A 20,368-nucleotide genomic window follows, 5' to 3' on the forward strand; every position below is an offset into this window, starting at 1 on the left:
TGGAGAGGAGCCGTCGGCCGGCCAGCGGGCAGGCTGAGGGGAGCAAGTGGTGGGCGGCGGAGCCAGCGGGGTCTCGGGGCGCAGTGCAAGCGGAGCAGGCCCGGGCCCCTTCTGAGCATGGGCCTGGCCACAATGGTGCCACGGGCACCATTGTAAACCCGGCAGTGCTTGCAGTGGGTACTTTCTGAGCATTCTCGTGTACTCCAAGCAGATCAGAAGAGACTGTCCCTGTCCCCAAGTAGTTTACAACCTGAACTAATCCTCTGCTGCATGAACATGTCTCTAGACAAACAGCAGCAACAAAGGTGCCAAGCCTACCAGCCAGCACCACATTCAACGCAATGAGGTGTTAAATTCAGTCTAGCTGGACCATAAAAACACTAACATAATGAAGAATTGACAAGTCTCAACAACACTCCACTAAATCCTCTCCCTTTTATTCCCAGGATGGGATTATAGCCTACTGATTCTTGGGAGATTTCTTCAATTCAATCTAGGGCAGAGACACCCCCGAGGTTGTCTCTCTCCCTTCGCCCTTAGAATGTTTCTCTTTCGTTTTACAATCTCACCTCCTCTTTGATGCCATGAGGGAGCGACACATAGTGTCTTTTTTTTTAACAGCTGCTACAAGCAGTCTGGTATCTCAGAGGGCATGCTGCATAGTCATATACGGTCTGTGCCTTAGTCCTGACAAGACCATTGCATTACCCAGCGCCTTCCACGGAAGGTTGGTTACTGCAGATTGCACGTAATTTGCAGCAGAAAACTGCCACTTGGCTGGCTGGGCTGCTGCCACACAGTCACCCTTAACTGCTCCTTCCCTGGCTTGATTTTGTCAGCCTACATGCCAGTTTAAGGGACGATAACGTGACATCGGCTTGATTGAAGTACGTAACTTTTGACTAAATACAGGCCAAGAATGGGTGCATAATAAATCATAATGTATTACAAAATGGTGGGAGGGAAACAAATCCCTTAAAGTAAACTCTAGAAAGTTCTCCACTGATTTCCATACCCCATGCTGCAGGTGGTGTCCAGTGATAGGTAAAGAACCACACAAGTTAGAGATGGAAAAGACATCACCTGCTCCATCTTCCTGGCAGTACTGTATTGTTCCTCACAATACAAACTGAAGAACTTGGTCTAGCCTTGTTTTCAATGTCCCAAACAAAGAGGCCTCCACCATTTTCACAGCATAAAGAGTCTAAGCTCTTTTCTCAGGTTGTATCTACACTACAGAGCCTATGCTGGCATTGCCCCTATTGCAGACGCAATGTACCCCGACCAAACCAGGAAATCTGCTGGTGTAGGAACAGCCCCTCCCCAAATAACATTAACAATGCTGACAGAAGCACTCTTCTTTCGGCATAGCTGCGTCTACACTGATTGTTTGGTTTGCATAGCTATGTCACTAGGGGTGTGGTTTTTCCACACCCGTGACCAACACAGCTACCCAGTATAAGTTTTAAGTGTAGACCAGGCCTCAGGTTTTAAACTGGGGCATGGGGTGAGTGGATGTATATTTCTATTTAAATCTTTTCCCTGTTGCCAAATTTTGTCATGCGTTGCATGAATAGTATCTGTGTGCCCAGAGAGTTTAGTAATTGGGTAAATAAGTAAAGTGAATACTAGATCTCACTTTCAGGAAGTTTTCCCATACTACTTCTTACATTTATCTTTTTACCGCACTAACCTGATATTAGTAATGATTTAACAATTCAACTGCTAGCATAGACGGGACAAAACTCTTTGACATTGACAGAAAGCACGATGTATTCTCAAGTAGGCAGAGATTTAATCTTCTCTTTGCTAAACTATGCATAGTATATGTAAGGCCACAGATTGGTATGCATCAATTCCAATGCAACTGGATTCCAGGGCCAGAAGCTGGGCAAACAAGTATGTATTGTTGCTTTTGGAATTTGTAGGAATGAAAGGTGCCATGGGAATATAAAGGTATCAACATATCTAGATTTGCTATGTGAGACAAGTATCTTCCGCTGCTCATGCTTATTATGTCAATGTCAGGAGTACTAAATAGACTAATGATTTGTAATGATAAGAATTAGGTCAGTGCCTCCTATTCATGCTCTAATTTCAACTTTAAATATTAACTGAGAATTCTTTGCTGCCTCACGTGATGGAAATCCTGTCCCACCACCACCTTGGTGAATAATGCAGCTTCCTTCCCTTGCAGTAATACTTTACATTTATATAGCAATTTTAATCTGATAATATTATTATTTGTATTCCCATATCGTTATTTGTGTTATCAGGTCCCCACTGTGCTAGCCATTTTAAGTGCTTTCCAAATATCAGTTTATTAAGGCTTACTATACCACTCAGAAGTAGGTATTATTATCTGCCCATGAATTTCTCATTCACTCATCCTTTCATCTGGGCACCCTAGATTTTAAAGGTGGAAAAACAAGCCAAAAAAGGGTTAGTGATTGACTGGGGTCAATCAGTGAGAGATCTGGATTAGATTATGATTCCTGGACCTATGCGCCAACTATTAGACAATGCTCCCCCACATCCCCCAAACACATAACACTAGCCAGATCCTACAGTGAAACAAGCCAGTGACTTACCAGTCTGCCTTTTTCAAGCAGTCTATCCTTGCACCTTTATCCAGCAGATACAACACACAATCCCTGTGACCCATGGAAGCTGCTTCGTGGAGGGGCCTTTTGTAGTCATTATTAAACATCTCAATGTCCATTTCCAAGGCTTCTACTAAATGGGTCAGAACATTCAGGTGACCGTGCCTGGCTGCATAGTGCAGTAGAGTATCCCCAGATTTCCCATAGTGTTTCCGCCGCACTTCCTTGCTCATTTCCTCATCTCTCTGCAACTCCTCTTTGAAAAGGTCTAGCCTGCCTTCTTGAATCAGCCTGAGAAGTTGTTTCTGATTTTCTGCTTCAGCCATAGAGAAACATGTGGCTCCTAAGACATTAAAACAAACAACAACAACAAGCAAGTTAGGGACAGGGAGATTACAAAATGAAATTAGTGATGAGATTTTAAAGGCTAATTGGAAAATCTATTATCATAAAAACAGTCTTAATATAAATCCAAAGCAAAGGTGTCTCCCACCAAATGAATCAAAGGTGGCAAGTCTGTGATATCTGACATCACTGTGTTAAAATGTCCACAGGAAAATATAGAGAGACGGTGTATGTTTGTGAGCAAGTGGAGGTTCCTAAGTGGGCAGGGAAACTTAAGTGGATAAGAAATTCTTACAAACAGTGTCATAAAAATAGCTTTTATAAATAAAAATGCTCCCCCCGCATACCTGAACTGAAGATGTAGTAAATAAGTCAGTAAATAAATCAGTTTTGGATCCTATGCATAAAGACAGCAGTTATTATTTAATACCAGGCTTTTCAACAGTCAGCCATAAAATTATCATCTTAACAAAGCTAAAAAAGCTTGTGGGATCAGCTACACAAAATGAAAAAGACGCAAGCCACTTGCATGTGTCACATTAAAATGGTTAAAGGCTCACACCAGGCACACCAGAGTCCACTGACGGCTTCTATAGCTGCTGCTGCTGCTGGGCTGTGCTGCACTGAACTCCTTCCCCTTACACGAGCTGTCTTCTTCTTGTGGACAAATAGTGTTTGCCCTGACACTTTATTTTAGGAGCACTATGATTGCTGCTTTGTAACAGAGCTATGGGAAGAGACCTGCATCCGTACCTCAGGGCTGGATGATTTAAATCTGCCTTAGCAAATGGATCAGATTAGGCTAGTGGGTAGAGCTGCAACTGGTAGGGGGACCATATGTCCCATTTTGGCCAGCACAGTCCCTTTTTTTAAGCCCTGTCCTGGTCCTCCCGACTTTTTTTTTCAAATGGAGGCATTTGTCTCCTCTTGTTCTTGCCAACTTGATCAGTTGGCAAGGGCAAAAGAGGACAAATCCGGTGCAGCGGAAAGTGCGGGGTGGGCGAGCAGAGATGCCAGCCCCCTGCCAGGAGAGGAGGCGGGGGGTGGGTGGGTGCAGAGAGTTCCAGCATGTGGAGGAGGGGGCTGGCACGGTTTCAGCAACGGGCAACGGCCTCCTGAGGGGGGCCCTGCAGGGTTCCAGTGACAGACAACAACCGAGGGGGGGAGGCCGCAGGGTTCCAGTGACCAGCCAGAGCATCGCATGGGGGTTGGGTAGGCCCCTGGGCGAGCAGCTCAGAGTGTCCCGTTTTGTCTTTGGGAAATATGGTCACCCTAGCGAGTGGGGACTTTGGAAACCTTAGTTCAAGTCCCTGCGTGGCTGGTAGCCAGATGGGTGATGTTGGGCAAGTCACTTTACTAATCTGTCCCTCGGTTTCCGCATCTGTAAAATGGGGATACCAACCTCTTCTGTAAAGTGCTGGGAGATCTGCTGATGGGAGGGGCGGGACAAGAGCGCGGTATTATTATTACCGGCTGGACTAGTCTGGCACCGGGCTTCCCCCGATGGCCACCGCTGGCCGCTTCCGCTGAAAGCCTACCGCTCCCCAGCAAGGTACGGCGCTGGCGGGGGAGAGGGGCCATCTCTTCCCGGCGCCCGCACCGTCAGCCCATGGCCCTGTACGGCCCCTTCTGACCAGGCTGCCCCCGCATGCGGGGCGGCCTCGGTCTGCGCGGGGCAGCCGGCCCTCAAGAGGCGTTCGGGCCCTGGCACGGTGTGACCAGGGCCCCCCCAGCCTGAGGGCTGTTATTTACACAGACGTTTCGGGGCCATGATCGCCCCTCCTCCAGTCAGCCCCGCGGTGACGTAGAGCCCGGGGGGGGGGCCTTGCCACTGCGACGCTCCCCACTCCGCTGCAGGGTGACGTCACCCCAGCGCGAGGTCGCCATGACGTCAGCATGACATCACAACTCCGGGTGACGCCAGCGCGACGTCGCGATGACATCACGGCGTGTGACCTGCGGGCGGGGCACCCGCCGCCCCAGGGTTACTGCCTCCAAGAAGGGTTGAATTGGACACGTGGCGGCGGCGGCAGGGGGAGAAGTAAACAAACTCCGGGCACGTTTTCGCTCGTCCCTTGGCCGCGTCCCGCCCCTCCGTGGGCCAGGACGAGTCTCATTGGAGGGGGCTGAGACCGCGCGCTCTCTGATTGGCGCGCGGCGGAGTCAGTCAGGCGGAGGCGGGGAGCGGGATCCCGGGAAGCCGGGGCGTCACGGGCGCAGGAGTTTGGACTCGGGAAGCCGAGCTGCTCCGGCAGGCTCCGAACGCCGGCGGGACCAGAGTGAGGCTGGTTCGGCTCGGGCGGGGCTCGGGCCTGGAAGGGTCCCCATTGTGGGCGGGGCTAGGGCCTGGGTTGAGGGTCTAGAGTGGGGGTGGGGCTAGGGCCTGGGGTCAGGCCTGCACTGGGGGGCAGGGATAGGAGCTGGAATGGGAGGGGTCGGCACTGGGGGGGCAGGGATAGGAGCTGGAATGGGAGGGGTCTGCACTGGGGGGCAGGGATCGGAGCTGGAATGGGAGGGGTATGCACTGGGGGGCAGGGATCGGGGGGGGTGGGGATCGGAGCTGGAATGGGAGGGGTATGCACTGGGGGGGCAGGGATAGGGCCTGGAATGGGAGGGGTATCCACTGGGGGGCAGGGATCGGGGGGGCAGGGATCGGAGCTGGAATGGGAGGGGTATGCACTGGGGGGCAGGGATCGGGGGGGCAGGGATCGGAGCTGGAATGGGAGGGGTATGCACTGGGGGGCAGGGATCGGAGCTGGAATGGGAGGAGTATGCACTGGGGGGGCAGGGACGGGGGGGCAGGGATAGGAGCTGGAATGGGAGGGGCCTGCACTGGGAGGCAGGGATCGGAGCTGGAATGGGAGGAGTATGCACTGGGGGGGCAGGGATAGGATCTGGAATGGGAGGGGTCTGCACTGGGGGGCAGGGATAGGGCCTGGAATGGGAGGGGTCTGCACTGGGGGACAGGGATAGGAGCTGGAATGGGAGGGGTCTGCACTGGGGGGCAGGGATCGGAGCTGGAATGGGAGGAGTATACACTGGGGGGGGCAGGGATAGGATCTGGAATGGGAGGGGTCTGCACTGGGGGGCAGGGATCGGGGGGGGGGGGCAGGGATAGGGCCTGGAATGGGAGGGGTATGCACTGGGGGGCAGGGATAGGGCCTGGAATGGGAGGGGTATGCACTGGGGGGGCAGGGATCGGGCGGGGGGCAGGGATAGGAGCTGGAATGGGAGGGGTCTGCACTGGGGGGCAGGGATCGGGCGGGGGGCAGGAATAGGAGCTGGAATGGGAGGGGTCTGCACTGGGGTGCAGGGATAGGAGCTGGAATGGGAGGGGTATGCATTGGGGTGCAGGGATAGGAGCTGGAATGGGAGGAGTATGCACTGGGGGGCAAGGGATTGAGGTGGAGGGGTCTGCATTGGGATAGGGCCTGGAATGGGAGGGGCTGCATTGGGGGCTGGGATCGGGTTGAGGGGGGTCTGCATTGAGGGCAGGGATAGGACCTGGTGGTGGGGTCTGCTTTGGGGACAGGTATTGGGGGCAGGAGGCATGTAGAATAGATAATGCTTATAAGAGCCTTGGTGTTGCATTGGAGAATTAATGCCCGGGGTTTCTGAGGTCATGGCTGGGGAGGAGGTGGGGGGCTTTATTCATTGTTCATTGGGATTTTTAAGATTTTCAACCATTAAAGCAAAAATGCTATGATTTGATTAAAATAATTAATTAAAATAATTAAAATTAGTATTCCTGTCAATGAAGTATTTGCATTCCCCACTTTGACTTCTCTGTCCACTCTCCTTTTAAGAGAGAGACAATTTTTTTTAATTGGAATATTTTTCAAAAGCATCTGATCTTGAAGAGCAAATAATTTGTTCTTCCTTAGACATTTGCTTCTGGTATGTTTTGGGGCAGCGAAGTGTTGGTTGTATAAGGCATCAGAAACCACAGGGGTCTTTGCTAAAGCTCTTAGTGGTGTGTAATAGCTCTGAGGGGGAGGAAGAAGTGAAGGAAAATGACTTGACCTTTTGATGCTAATGTAAACCAAAAGCACTTACTGGCTTCATAGATATGCTGGGTATGGTTTATGGTATGGGATCTCATTCTCTACTGTGTGATATAAAAAAGAGCTAAAAACTGAAGCCAAGTGAGCCGTGTAGCTTGGATGCTTTTACTGCAGCTGGAAGCACTATTGCACATGGTCATTTTAGATTTTAACTCATAATTCTGTAACTGGAAGTTAGGTCATCTATCCTTGCCAGTCACTGTTATCAAAATAGATGTGTTCTTGTGAATTTCTATTTACAGTCTAACATTTTAAAATTGTTCACAAGGTTTTCTAGTTTACTGCCAACGGTAAGGGTAAGAGCTACACTGCAAATATATCTGAGTGAGGGGCCCAGTTAACAGTTTGCAATTTTGAGTCTAGATAGAAGTTTAACAGGCCTAATGTCCTGGACATATCCAAAGCTTTAGCCCATTTGTGCAAAAGGCTTGAAGGCTCATCTGCATTACAGGTTTTTTTCTGTTGTAACCAGATCCCTAGACTTAGGCCTGGTCTACACTGTAAACTTAGGTTGACCTAGGTATGTTGCTCAGAGGTGTGGAAAATTCACAGCCCTGAGAAATGGAGTGAACCTAAGCCCAGATGTGGATGCCGCGAAGTCAATGGAAGAATTCTTCTGTTGATCCAGGGGGCAGATTTACTACAGCGTTGGCAAAACTCCTTCTGTCGCTATAGCAGCTGTCTACGCTACAGTGGCGTAGCCATTTCATACCGGAGGATATCCCAAAGTCCTGTACAGTGATGAATTAGACACCAGGAGTGAAGTTATTGTGTAAACTTTATAATTACCACATAGCTTTGAACATTGCAAAGTGTCTTGATGATGATGTATTTTACTGTACGGTATATCTTCAAAGCTCTGTATAAATTTCTGCATAAGCTACTGAAAGAGAGTACATTGGCTAAGATGTGGGGATCATCCCATGGGGCTTTTATAAAATAACTGATCCCTAATGAACTGATTGTCGAAGTCTACCAAAGGCCCAGCCTTTGTCACTTGAAAATAAACATAAACTTAATTAAATTAACAGCCATGCAATTTTCTTTTCGTGTTGGTGACAGTGAGACCATTTAAACGAAAGCACCTTACAGCCAGTGACTGTGAAGCCTTCAGCCAGAGCAGAGAAGGCTCGTCTTCCCTGACACAGCCTTTCAGTCAAAGACAGGCAAGCGGAGATCTAAACAGGGGCCTCTACCCTACATACAGGACCAAGAGACAACAAGAAGGTACAGTGTTTCCAAACAGGTTAAGAGCTGAGAGTGTACTGTTAATATTGACTCTGTGCAACAGTGGAATTTAACCCCAATTACTGTGAGCAGTTACTGATGGAAGAGCAGTGGAGGAGGTCTAATTGAATGTCCACAATGAAAGAAGTTGATTGATCCATACTGTAATCACCCTTTGGTATAACTGTACTTAAGTAGCGGCCTAACTAAGCAATGGCGAGCAACTTAGGAGAGAGCTACCTTTAGAGTCATGAGTCCTTTCTCCTCCCAAAGAGGGCAAGTCCCACACCCGGGCTGGGTTAAGTCTTGGTTTACACCAACTCCAAATGTCTTCTGCCTTTCTCTTGCTTTGAAAAGCTGAGCTGCACTCACCAGCCTCATTAGACCAGCCTGCTTGCTGCAAATGGCAGCCCTAATTGAGATACAGTGCAGCATCTGCAGTTATGGAGATACTCTTGGATATTCATTATTTAATATGCATTCTCATTTAGTTAGTTCTCTAAGTGTTGGTTGTCTAATGTTCTATAGCACCTTCCATTCAGGGATCTCCGTGCACTTCACAGCATTAACTAACGAATCCTCACAACCTCTCTGTGAGGCAGGAAACTATTATGATACCCATTTTCCATACATGGGGTACAATTTTCAAAAGCGCCCAAGTCTCATTTTCAAAAGTGATTTAGGTGCTTGGGAGCCTCAGTAGTGGCTAAGTTGTGTTTGAAAGTGACACTTAGATTCCTAAGTCACTTAAAATATTTTTGGAAATTTTCCTCGGGGGAAATGAGGTGAATTGACTTGCTCAGCATCAAAGAGAGAGTCTGTGGCTGAGTCAGGACTAGAACTCAGGGCTCCTGATTCTCTGTTCTATGCCTTCACTGCTGGATCATGTTTCATTTCCATTGTAGACTCTGAATACGTGTCTTCCGCCAAGTCACTTTTGAAAATTAGTAATTTTTGGATGCTTTACTTTTTGGGTGCTCAGCTCAGGCCCTTTAAGGCATGCCAACTTGGGCTTTCAAAATCACTAATTGCTTTTGAAAATCTTGGCCCCACTTGTTTTTCCAGCACTGCCTCTTGGTTAAACATTAGGAAGCACAAAATAATGGCTGTGAGTTGCAGACTAGGAAGAGCGTGAAACTCGTATGGACCAGTAATGATGTTTAATGTCGGCATAGGTATGCGTTAATATCCAAACCAATAATATGATTGCTTAGGTGAAGTGCATCTCCAGGGGTTTGGCTAATGTGGGTTGCTGTATTAGTAAAGGACAGGCTGCTGAGAGTAGAGTTCATCGTAGACTTTCAGTTTCACTTCTGTGCTACAATCTTTTTGCGGTCAAATCAATGGGTGGCTGGTAATAAATTAGCTTTATTACTTTAAAAAAATGTTGATCTCTTTTATTAAAATTTCAATAAGTATTTAAGGCCTGTTCCATTTAGGGTCAGGGTTCTCGCAGCAAGTTTTTTGGTGGCCTCAGAGTGTGGCTACCAACTCTTGCTGGTGGCCGCTCTGACAATTTTTCCAAGCCGGAGCCCTGCTGCCTCGGGCTGAAGCCTGAAGCGGGAGCCCGGGGGTTGAAGCCCGATCCCCGTCACCCATGAGAAGGAAGGTCAGGAACTCATCAGCCGCTGGCGGAGCCCCAGGTTCCTCTGGTGCCGTGCACACCAGCGCCATGTGTCTCCAGAGGCGCTGCCTGGAGCCCCTAAGGAGGCTGCAGGGAACTGAACTCTGCTGGCGGTGCCAGCAAACGCCAAGGGAGCACATCCAGGAGCAAAAGCTGGGTGCTGCAGGGTGGGACTGCTGCTTTGTCCCCCCAGTCTCTGCCCAGTAGGCTGTTGTGGCTGCAAAAAAAATCCTCCGGTGGCTGCATTTGAGTAATGCTGATTTAGGGGTTTATGCTGCGATTTTCACATTAAGCTTGAAACAGTTTGCGGCTTCACTGTTGTTTCAACTTGTTTTCATATTTACTGGATTCTGAAAAGTAAACTGTAGCAGGAAGAGCTTTATGCTGATCTCAGAGGTTTTATTTATCCTCCTATCTCTCTGCTTCCTTCCTTTGTCACCGTGTTTGTCCGTTCAGAGGAAATAATTAATGTGAAGTAGAAATTACAGCTTTCTTTCTATGTATTTATTTGTGTGTAAAGATCATGGGGAGGGGAGCAGTGAGGTGTTAGCATTTTGCCCTTTTGTTTTAAAGTCTCCTAGAGGCTTTCAGGCATTGGACACACACAGAGAAACACATTTTGCTTGTGTTCTTTCTTTCTTGTCTTTGCTATAGGACAGGATCATCAGAGGAGCATCACTGATTACTTCAAAGTCATTCAGACACAAACTACCAGTAACAAAGTGGCAAAAAGCAATGAAGTTAAGGAAGAGTCGTTGGACTCCTTCTTCATGGACGATGGGTTGGAGGATTACTGTGCCCTGCTTGGATATGATGGGGATGCTAAACCAGCTTCCGGGGGTCTTGCGGCCTCTAGAAAACGGCCTCTCTGCTCAGAAGGAGCTGGCAGTAATTATACAGAATACAGTAAATGTGGTGGGACTGATAAAAAGCCCACGATGGACAGTTCCCTCAAGTATTCTCCAGGACACACAGAAATCAGACAAGACCCTGATGTCATAGAAATTGATCCAATTCCTGATTCATATTTTGGGCTTCTAGGGACTTCATGCGGTAAAGAACCCCAAGGACACATTGACCAGCTGCCCAATGAAGTCCTGAGAATTATTTTTTCTTTCCTCCCTGTGACTGATCTCTATCTGAACCTGAGCTTGGTGTGTCATCGCTGGAGAGAGATTGTCAGTGATCCATTGGTGAGGGTGTTGTCTTACTGATTTAATTCAGATTCTTTTGCTGCCTATATCATGTCCCATTCCTGCTTATGCACCAGGAACGTTTGCCCTGGTCTGCTTAGCTAAGTGACCTCTCTCTTTCTTCCTTTGAATCCACTTCTTCCACTTATCTGTCCCATCAGTAATCACCATAACCTCCCTTACTTCGCTCTTTTGTGAAGTCTTGTCTGTGAGGTGCCGAGTGTCTGCTAGGAGGTGACACTCCTCCCCCACCTCCCCACCTTCATCGGCCACCAGTTACATTTTTGAACCATTACCTTTGTGCTTTCTCTTATGTGGGTTCCACCTGCTTTGGAGGAGCTGCCTGTAAATGTCTGCAAGGCCATCCCACTGCCCTCTGCAGTGATCCCTACAAAAAATTCTCTGTTGTTAGCTCATGCACTGTGACCACTGTCTATCTTGCTGAGCAGTATTGTCTCACTGTTACTAGGAACCACCCCATCTGCTTCCATCCACCTGTCCTCGCTTACAGGTCGGCCGTTTGTTTTTGGAAACGGGACCATCTTCTAGTTCTTTGTTTGTATAGCATCAAGCACACTGGTGCCCTGATCCATGACTGCGGCTCCTATGCACAGTACAAATAATAAATAATGATGAACTTGTTGGGAGTTGTTTTAGATTTGGAGACCGTAAAAGATGATGAGCCCTTAGCAGTGTCTACCAAGACAGTCCCAAAGGGGTAGGTGGGAGGGCTCGTGGCGACAGGCTCCAGAGAGCCACAGGATGTCAGAAGCACTATGTTTTCTAATCCTGTTCAAAGTAGGTCTGAGTGACAGTGTTAAAAATGCTGATGGCCGATGGTACCTTGCCAGCATTGGGTGGTTAAGCCAGGGGTACCTATAGTGAGAAATTCTAGAGAAACAAGCCTTTTGTAGACAAGTCCTTAGACTACAAGGAGCAAGAATTTTCACTCTTTCCTCCTCCATCCATCCTTTTTCTCCATCTTCTTTTTGCCCCATCATGAGCCACTGGCTTGTTTTTTATCGAGCTGTTGGGTTTTGCTATACTGAAATTACATGTCTCCCCCAGGAGCAATGCTGCTTCTTGGTGCTTGTCAGAAAAAGCCTATTTATAAAGTGTTTTGGGTTGAAAGGTGCTGTTCAGATAGGGACATTGATTTGCATTTTAGTTTATCCTGTGGAAAAAGCTGTACCGTCAGTACCTCATGAAGGAGGCCCAGGCTCTGCTCACAGTTGAATGGATTCTGGATCGTTACGGTATAACCCAAGAGCAGGATCAGTGCATGCTGGGGTTTATAAGGTGAGTCTGTTTCATCGTGTGATTTTACAGCTGTACGTCAGCAGATGGGGGAAGCAGCCCCGCAGTGCTTTGCCCTGTTTCCAGTCTGTTGCTGTAGGTTTGCCTCCATTTTATGCTGTGCTTTGCCAAGAAAGGTGATTAACTTCCTCTCTCACATCTTGCTTCACATGATTGGGGTGTGCAGGGGAGAGGAGGAATTAGTTATGAGAAGTAAAACTGATCAATGGACCTTCTGGGCTAGGCAAAAAATGCCATCTTCGCTCTCCCCACTCCACCCAAAAATCTCCTGTTTCCATTTTCCCTTAATCAGATGCCTTAACCGCTCAAGTATTTATGCCATAAAAATATAACCTAGAGGTGATGCTCTAAATTTCCAAATCATTCCATTTTCTGGCTACTATTATTTATTATGTGTATTACAGTAGTGCATAGGAACACGGCCCAGAACCCCATTGTGCTGGGCGCTATACAAACGCAGAACAAAAAGACAGTTCCTGCCCCAAAGAGCTCGCAATCTAAGTATGAGATAACAGATGGATACAGACAGACGGCGAAGCCAAGGAAACAATGAGACAGGGTAGCTCAGCATGGTAGGTAGTGGCCTTAGCACACCAGGGACTGAACCATTGTCAAGTGTTTTGTATGCAACGTGGCAAAGGAGAGTTTTAAGGAAGATAATGTGTTCGCTTTGCAGGTGCTTGCTGGGAGATCCTCCCAAGTGTGAGGAGCAACATGGGAAAATATTAACAAGTGGGCAATGGAGGCTGGCAGCAAGGCCGGTCGGAGGTGAAAGTCACATCTAGATAGCAAATGAGAGATGATACGTAGGGTGGGGGATAGGTCATGAGGGCCCTTGAAAGCGAAGACTGATTGCTTGTGCTTGATGCCATCGAGAAGGGGGAGCCTGTGAAGGACCGCAAAGAGCGGGACGATGTGGTCAGAGCAACTGACTAAGAAAATGATCTTTGCGGCACCATTCTGAATGGGTGTGAGCAGAGCAAGATGGCATTTGTCAAGGCCAGAGGGGAGGATATTGCAGTAGTTGAGACGTGAGATGATGAGAGCCTGGCTGAGAATTTGAGCTGTGTGGATGTATAAGGCCGTGTGTAAGAGATGTTATCCCAAAAGAGTTTGTAAGAATTAAATACAGCCTGGGTCTGAGGATCTAGAGACAGGTCTGGGTGATAGGCACAATGGTGGTGTTGCACCAGCGAGGGCTGATTTTAAATCAGAACGATTTAAGTCCCCAATTTTAATCATGATTTAAACCAGCAAGCAGCACACACTGATTTTAAATCGATTTTAACCCTGTTTTGCATTTGTACTTTATTTTCCTTGGCTGATAATCATTAAACCACTAAATAGCCAACTGGACAGACATGCCAACCAATTGGATGTTACTATTTAGGGCTGGTCCAGAATCCTAAGAGTTAAAATTATTAAGCGCCCAATACTTAGTTAACAAATGGTAACCATTAAAACATGTTGATTGGCAACTAAATATAGCCTTCACGCTAAATTTGGTGCTTTTTTTTGCTAGTCTTGATACACTATATCTTATACACATTTATTTAAACAATTACATAGCTTACCTTAATATATATTCATTCTTAATTTTAAATTTTTTATTATGTTAGTAAATGGTGAATGATGCATCTCTTATTTATTAGATTAATATTTTACTTTTGATTTGCATCTCTCGCTGGATGGAAACCCAAATTCAATTAAAACAGCAATTTAATTTTTTAACCTTTAAATGTTCTGGGTACATAAGAAAAAAGTCCATCAAAACATGTTATGCATTTAAAACTAACTGATTTATTCAAAAAAGGAAGTATGAACTGTAATTAGCTAATTGAATTGATTGTTTCTGGTCACCATGTCCTTAGAATCATAGAATATCAGGGTTGGAAGGGACCCCTGAAGGTCATCTAGTCCAACCCCCTGCTCGAAGCAGGACCAATTCCCAGTTAAATCATCCCAGCCAGGGCTTTGTCAAGCCTGACCTTAAAAACCTCTAAGGAAGGAGATTCTACCACCTCCCTAGGTAACGCATTCCAGTGTTTCACCACCCTCTTAGTGAAAAAGTTTTTCCTAATACCCAATCTAAACCTCCCCCACTGCAACTTGAGACCATTACTCCTTGTTCTGTCATCTGCTACCATTGAGAACAGTCTAGAGCCATCCTCTTTGGAACCCCCTTTCAGGTAGTTGAAAGCAGCTATCAAATCCCCCCTCATTCTTCTCTTCTGCAGGCTAAACAATCCCAGCTCCCTCAGCCTCTCCTCATAAGTCATGTGTTCTAGACCCCTAATCATCTTTGTTGCCCTTCGCTGGACTCTCTCCAATTTATCCACATCCTTCTTGTAGTGTGGGGCCCAAAACTGGACACAGTACTCCAGATGAGGCCTCACCAATGTCGAATAGAGGGGAACGATCATGTCCCTTGATCTGCTCGCTATGCCCCTACTTATACATCCCAAAATGCCATTGGCCTTCTTGGCAACAAGGGCACACTGCTGACTCATATCCAGCTTCTCGTCCACTGTCACCCCTAGGTCCTTTTCCGCAGAACTGCTGCCTAGCCATTCGGTCCCTAGTCTGTAGCGGTGCATTGGATTCTTCCATCCTAAGTGCAGGACCCTGCACTTATCCTTATTGAACCTCATCAGATTTCTTTTGGCCCAATCCTCCAATTTGTCTAGGTCTTTCTGTATCCTATCCCTCCCCTCCAGCGTAACTACCACTCCTCCCAGTTTAGTATCATCTGCAAATTTGCTGAGAGTGCAATCCACACCATCCTCCAGATCATTTATGAAGATATTGAACAAAACCGGCCCCAGGACCGACCCTTGGGGCACTCCACTTGATACCGGCTGCCAACTAGACATGGAGCCATTGATCACTACCCGTTGAGCCCGACAATCTAGCCAGCTTTCTACCCACCTTATAGTGCATTCATCCAGCCCATACTTCCTTAACTTGCTGACAAGAATACTGTGGGAGACCGTGTCAAAAGCTTTGCTAAAGTCAAGAAACAATACATCCACTGCTTTCCCTTCATCCACAGAACCAGTAATCTCATCATAAAAGGCGATTAGATTAGTCAGGCATGACCTTCCCTTGGTGAATCCATGCTGGCTGTTCCTGATCACTTTCCTCTCATGCAAGTGCATCAGGATTGATTCTTTGAGGACCTGCTCCATGATTTTTCCAGGGACTGAGGTGAGGCTGACTGGCCTGTAGTTCCCAGGATCCTCCTCCTTCCCTTCAAGATTTTGGAACTAGTAGATCCAACCTATTAATGAGAAGTGTGTGTGAGAGGATGAGAAGAGGAAAACAAGCTTTCCTGCTTTTTTAACACCCACTGGTTTCTTAACTTTGAATCAACCAGTCAGTGAACTGCACTAGTTGAATAAACAGATACGAAGAAAATATTCTCTCTTTGCACCTGTAGAAGAGGCTACTGCTGGTTTAGCATTTCAACAAACTCTGGTTCCAGGTGCTTGGCTGATGACTTCCACCAGTTCAGTGGTTTGACTTTAACACTTGGCAGTGAACATTTTCTGCTTAATATTATATTTTGTATTTATTTTAAATTATTTTAATAGATTATAATAAATGTAGGCCTTAAATAGGTTGTCAATTTCAAATTTAATTTTACATTTTTTAATTTAAAAAACAAACCAACCAGTGTTTAGTTTAAATAAATAAATCTGACTTTTTAAATTGTTTTTTAATAAATCATCAATTTTTATCCACTCTGTGTTGTCCCTAGTGATTGAGAAAAGAGGTACCAGGAAGGGAGTGGTAGGAAGAGTAAAAGCTCTGTTTTAGCTGTGCTGAGCTTTAGCTGATGTCTAGACATCCACAAGGAGATGTCAAAGAGAGAGGCCACGGTTTTAATGTGGACGAAAGGAGGCAGGACTGGAGTGGAGAGGTAGATCGGAGAGTCATCAGTATAGAGATGGTGTCTGAATTTGCATTTGTGGATGAGATTACCCAGAAATAAAGTGTAGGGAGAGACAGACTGCTGTGGAACATCCACAGGAAGTTGGAGATGAGATGAGGAGAATCCTCTGAAGGACACACTGAAGGAACAGCTGGAGGAGAAGGAAGAGAACCAGGAGAGGACAGTCACGGAAGTCAAGGGAAGACATGATTGCAAGATGAAGAGCATGGTCAATGGTATCCAAAGCAGCTGACAAGCAGAGAGGCTGAGGCTGAAGTACTGGTTTTGAGGTTTGTCTAGGAAGAGGTCTTAAGAGACTTTGGCAAGTGGTTTCCGTGGAGTGCCTGGGCCTGAAGCCAGATTGGAGAGGGTAGAGGAGACTCCAGACTGTGATTGTAAACTGTGTATTCAGTAAGGTTAGATATGCAAGGGAGAAGGAAGATGAGATGGAAGTTGGAGAGGCAAATGGGATCAAAAGTAGTCCGATTTTTTTTAAGATGTGAGAGATTGGAAAACCCAATGCGTAAAAAAAGTTTATCTTTTCTCTGACCAGTGCACACTGGATTTCCACAGGCCTTCCTCATTACTAGCAGTAATAGCTGTGATCCTTGCAGCCCCCTCTCATCTCCTTGCCGTATGCATTATCATTTATACTCCTGTAGCACCCACAGTATGCTACGTGCTGTCTACACATGCACGAAGACATGATCCCTGCCTTGAAGAGTTTACAATCCAGGGCCCTCATCCAGCAAAGTACTTAAGCACATGCTTCACTTAACTTTTAATCCCTGGAAGTCAGTGAGATTAGGAACTGGTCACATGCTTAGGTGCCTTTCTGGATCGGAGCCAGAGTGCTCAACGCCTGGCAGGATCAAGCCCATCTGGCTACATGCATACCGGAGGGCAGGCTTAATGGTACTGCAGATGACCTAACTTTCATTCCTTGACTTTGGGCACTTTCTGCACAGGTATATGGCCGCCTCCAATGCTGACCGGAGAATGGACCCTGATGCAGTTCTCAGGTGCTTGAAGCAGCACCATCTCTTTACCAAGGCAGAGATATGCATCATTCAGAGACTGCCTGATTTAGCGGGCACTGCGGGGGTAGGTTAAACATTCCTTGATGGGTTTTTTGGTCTTACGTTTTACTTTGTGGGTCATATCTGGAGCAATGGGCATAAAGGGTTTTCCTAAAGAAAAGCATTTGCCTGTGATAAATTGTTAGTGTAAATAGGAAATGTTAAATAGTTGCAGGGAGGAAGGGGATTGGCTGAGGAAATTTGTTACTGATGCTATTAATACTCACAGGGATCTTTTCACAATGCCAGCCTCTCTCTCTCTCTCTCACTCTCGCCGACCCCAATGCCCTGAGTAGACAAACTCTGTAGTCCTCTTGGTTCTCTCCATTCTTCTTTTTGCCATCACCCTCTCTAGGCTGTGAATGTGTGGGCTGTGATAGCAGCTATTGTGCTCTTCTCTGATGGCGTTCGTGACATCCAGAAGCTCATGGCGTGTCTTAGGAGACCCAGCTCTACCCTTTCAGTTCTGGACATCACTGAGACGTTGTACTGTATGGCCACGCTGCTGAATGCAATGAGGGAGAAGGGCATCAATATAAGTAACAGGTGAGGAGGGGGAGATTCTCATATCTTAAAATAAAAATCTGCAGCTGGAATGCTTATTTATTGTGAGCAAATCCTTGTTCCATTGAACTTAGTTCACGGCAGCTAAGAGTCCAGTATATTAATAGTTCAGGGTGGTTTTTAAGTGCTGTTATTTTCAGAAAAGTGACTGTATACAACAAATACTTCCATACACAGCAGATCAACCACCTGTGTGTATTTGGAGTCTTCATTGCTTGTCCCAGTTGTGAAAGCAAGTTGTTGTTTCTACTCCTGTTAGCACAACAGAGTTAACCCAGCTATGAGAAGTAGTGAGTTTCTAAGGGAAGTTATGAGTTTCAATCAGCTATCATTGACTCACCGTGTAGCCTCGGGCAAGTCACTTCACATCTCTACCTGCATTTTCTAATGACAGGTTTCAGAGTAGCAGCCGTGTTAGTCTGTATCCGCAAAAAGAACAGGAGTCCTTGTGGCACCTTAGAGACTAACAAATTTATTTGAGTATAAGCTTTCGTGGGCCAGAGCCCACTTCATTGGATGCATGCAGTGGAAAATACAGTAGGACGATTCTATATACACAGAGAACGTGAAACAGTGGGTGTTACCATACACACTATAGCGAGAGTGATCAGGTAAGGTGAGCTATTACCAGCAGGAGAGAAAAAAAACCTTTTGTAGTGATAATCAAGATGGGCCATTTCCAGCAGTTGACAAGAACCTGTGAGGAACAATGGGGGGGGAGGGGAACCACGGGGAAATAGTTTTACTTTGTGTCATGACCCATCCACTCCCAATCTTTATTCAAGCCTAATTTAATGGTGTCCAGTTTGCAAATTAATTCAAGTTCAGCAGTCTCTCGTTAGACTCTGTTTTTGAAGGGTTTTTTTGTTGTAATATTGTGACTTTTAGGTCTGTAATCGAGTGACCAGAGAGATTGAAGTGTTCTCCGACTGGTTTTTGAATGTTATAATTCTTGACGTCTGATTTGTGTCCATTTATTCGTTTACATAGAGACTGTCCGGTATGACCAACGTACATGGCAGAGGGGCATTGCTGGCACGTGATGGCATATATCACATTGGTAGATGTGCAGGTGAACGAGCCTCTGATAGTGTGACTGATGTGATTAGGTCCTATGATGATGTCCCCTGAATAGATACGTGGACACAATTGGCAATGGACTTTGTCACAAGGATAGGTTCCTAGGTTAGTGTTTTTGTTGTGTGGTTGCTGGAGAGTATTTGCTTCAGGTTGGGGGGCTATGGGTAAGCAAGGACTGGCCTGTCTCCCAAGATCTGTGAGAGTGATGGGTCGTCCTTCAGGATAGGTTGTAGATCCTTGATGATGCCCCCAACTAAAACCTCTCCAGCCTACTGTTCCTCACACGTTCTTGTCAACTGCTGGAAATGGCCCACCTTAATTATCACTACAAAAGGTTTTTTTTCTCTCCTGCTGGTAATAGCTCACCTTACCTGATCACTCTTGTTACAGTGTGTATTGTAACACCCATTGTTTCATGTTCTCTGTGTATATAAAATCCACCTACTGTATTTTCCACTGCATGCATCCGATGAAGTGAGCTGTAGCTCATGAAAGCTTATGCTCAAATAAATTTGTTAGTCTCTAAGGTGCCACAAGTAATCCTGTTCTTTTTGCATTTTCTAATGCACTTCTGCGGGTTTCACGAGGATTAATTTGTTAATCAAAGCACTGTGTAGACATAATGTAAAATGCTATCTGTGATTATTATTCCAAGTGATCTGGATTCTCTTATAAATCCGATATCAGCAACAGGGTGATTGATTAGGTTTCAGTTGCGAAATATTTATTACAGGTGTTGACGCATGAGAAGGAAAGGACCCAGCTTGATTCTCCGATCCTCGGTTATGTTTGTGGAGTGGATGGTTATAAAGATAATCTTTTTACAAGGTGGGCCAACTTGCTCTTGGGTCCATGAGAGGCAGTAAATAAGGAGCGCCTCCATGCCACTTTTACAGTCACTTTTCAGACTATAACAGCACTTTAAATGATAATGTTGTGTCCCTGTTTAGACTCATTGAATGTCTGTGGCCTGTCTTGCTTTTCTATTTGTGTAAGCAATGGCTGTCTACACATCTGATGAAAATCTTGGGTACGCTAATATCCCAAATGCTGCCCCCTTAAGACACTTCTATAGTGATGGGAAATCTCTGATCCGTCCACTGAAACAGGAAGGATCTTGATTGGCTGTTTTCCTCAGCACCTTCAGCTCTTTATTGCCGGGGGCACTATGTTATCTTTCCACATGCAGTTTTACTCATCTCAGAAACGAATTTGAAGTCCTTTGGTCCAGCCTGGCACCTTATTGGATAAGTCAGCTAGTGAGCTCTCCAAATATTGCTTTATGGGCAGCATAAACGGCTTCTGGGGTCTTTTGTGGGGGCAGAGGGAGGTAACTGA

The 20,368-nt window shown here is 46.3% G+C and overlaps 2 protein-coding genes across 8 annotated transcripts in view; one reads left to right on the forward strand and one right to left on the reverse strand.

Annotated features, from left to right (window-relative positions):
* Nucleotides 1-4,370, reverse strand: part of ANKRD16 (ankyrin repeat domain 16) — a 25,634-nt gene extending 21,264 nt beyond the window's left edge. For 2 of the 5 annotated variants that reach the window (XM_077837368.1, XM_077837332.1), the window contains exons 1-2: nucleotides 3,296-3,546; nucleotides 2,592-2,946 (exon numbers count right to left, since the gene is read on the reverse strand). In XM_077837368.1, the coding sequence (XP_077693494.1) occupies nucleotides 2,592-2,929 (338 nt within the window). In that variant the 5' untranslated portion in view covers nucleotides 2,930-2,946; nucleotides 3,296-3,546. Of the gene's footprint in view, nucleotides 1-2,591; nucleotides 2,947-3,295; nucleotides 3,555-4,350 lie in introns of those variants that run through there. The other 3 variants (XM_077837342.1, XM_077837360.1, XM_077837351.1) reach the window with 3 other exon arrangements.
* Nucleotides 4,371-5,130: 760 nt separating this feature from the next.
* The window catches only part of FBH1 (F-box DNA helicase 1), a 54,328-nt gene continuing 39,090 nt past the window's right edge, over nucleotides 5,131-20,368 (forward strand). For all 3 annotated transcript variants that reach the window (XM_077837389.1, XM_077837381.1, XM_077837396.1), the window contains exons 1-6: nucleotides 5,131-5,227; nucleotides 8,075-8,239; nucleotides 10,518-11,056; nucleotides 12,225-12,355; nucleotides 17,276-17,411; nucleotides 17,742-17,932. In XM_077837389.1, coding sequence (XP_077693515.1) covers nucleotide 5,227; nucleotides 8,075-8,239; nucleotides 10,518-11,056; nucleotides 12,225-12,355; nucleotides 17,276-17,411; nucleotides 17,742-17,932 — 1,163 coding nt within the window. In that variant the 5' untranslated portion in view covers nucleotides 5,131-5,226. The remainder of the gene's footprint in view (nucleotides 5,228-8,074; nucleotides 8,240-10,517; nucleotides 11,057-12,224; nucleotides 12,356-17,275; nucleotides 17,412-17,741; nucleotides 17,933-20,368) is intronic.

Source organism: Eretmochelys imbricata, chromosome 1, assembly GCF_965152235.1.
Source record: "Eretmochelys imbricata isolate rEreImb1 chromosome 1, rEreImb1.hap1, whole genome shotgun sequence".
NCBI classification, from domain to species: domain Eukaryota; kingdom Metazoa; phylum Chordata; order Testudines; family Cheloniidae; genus Eretmochelys; species Eretmochelys imbricata.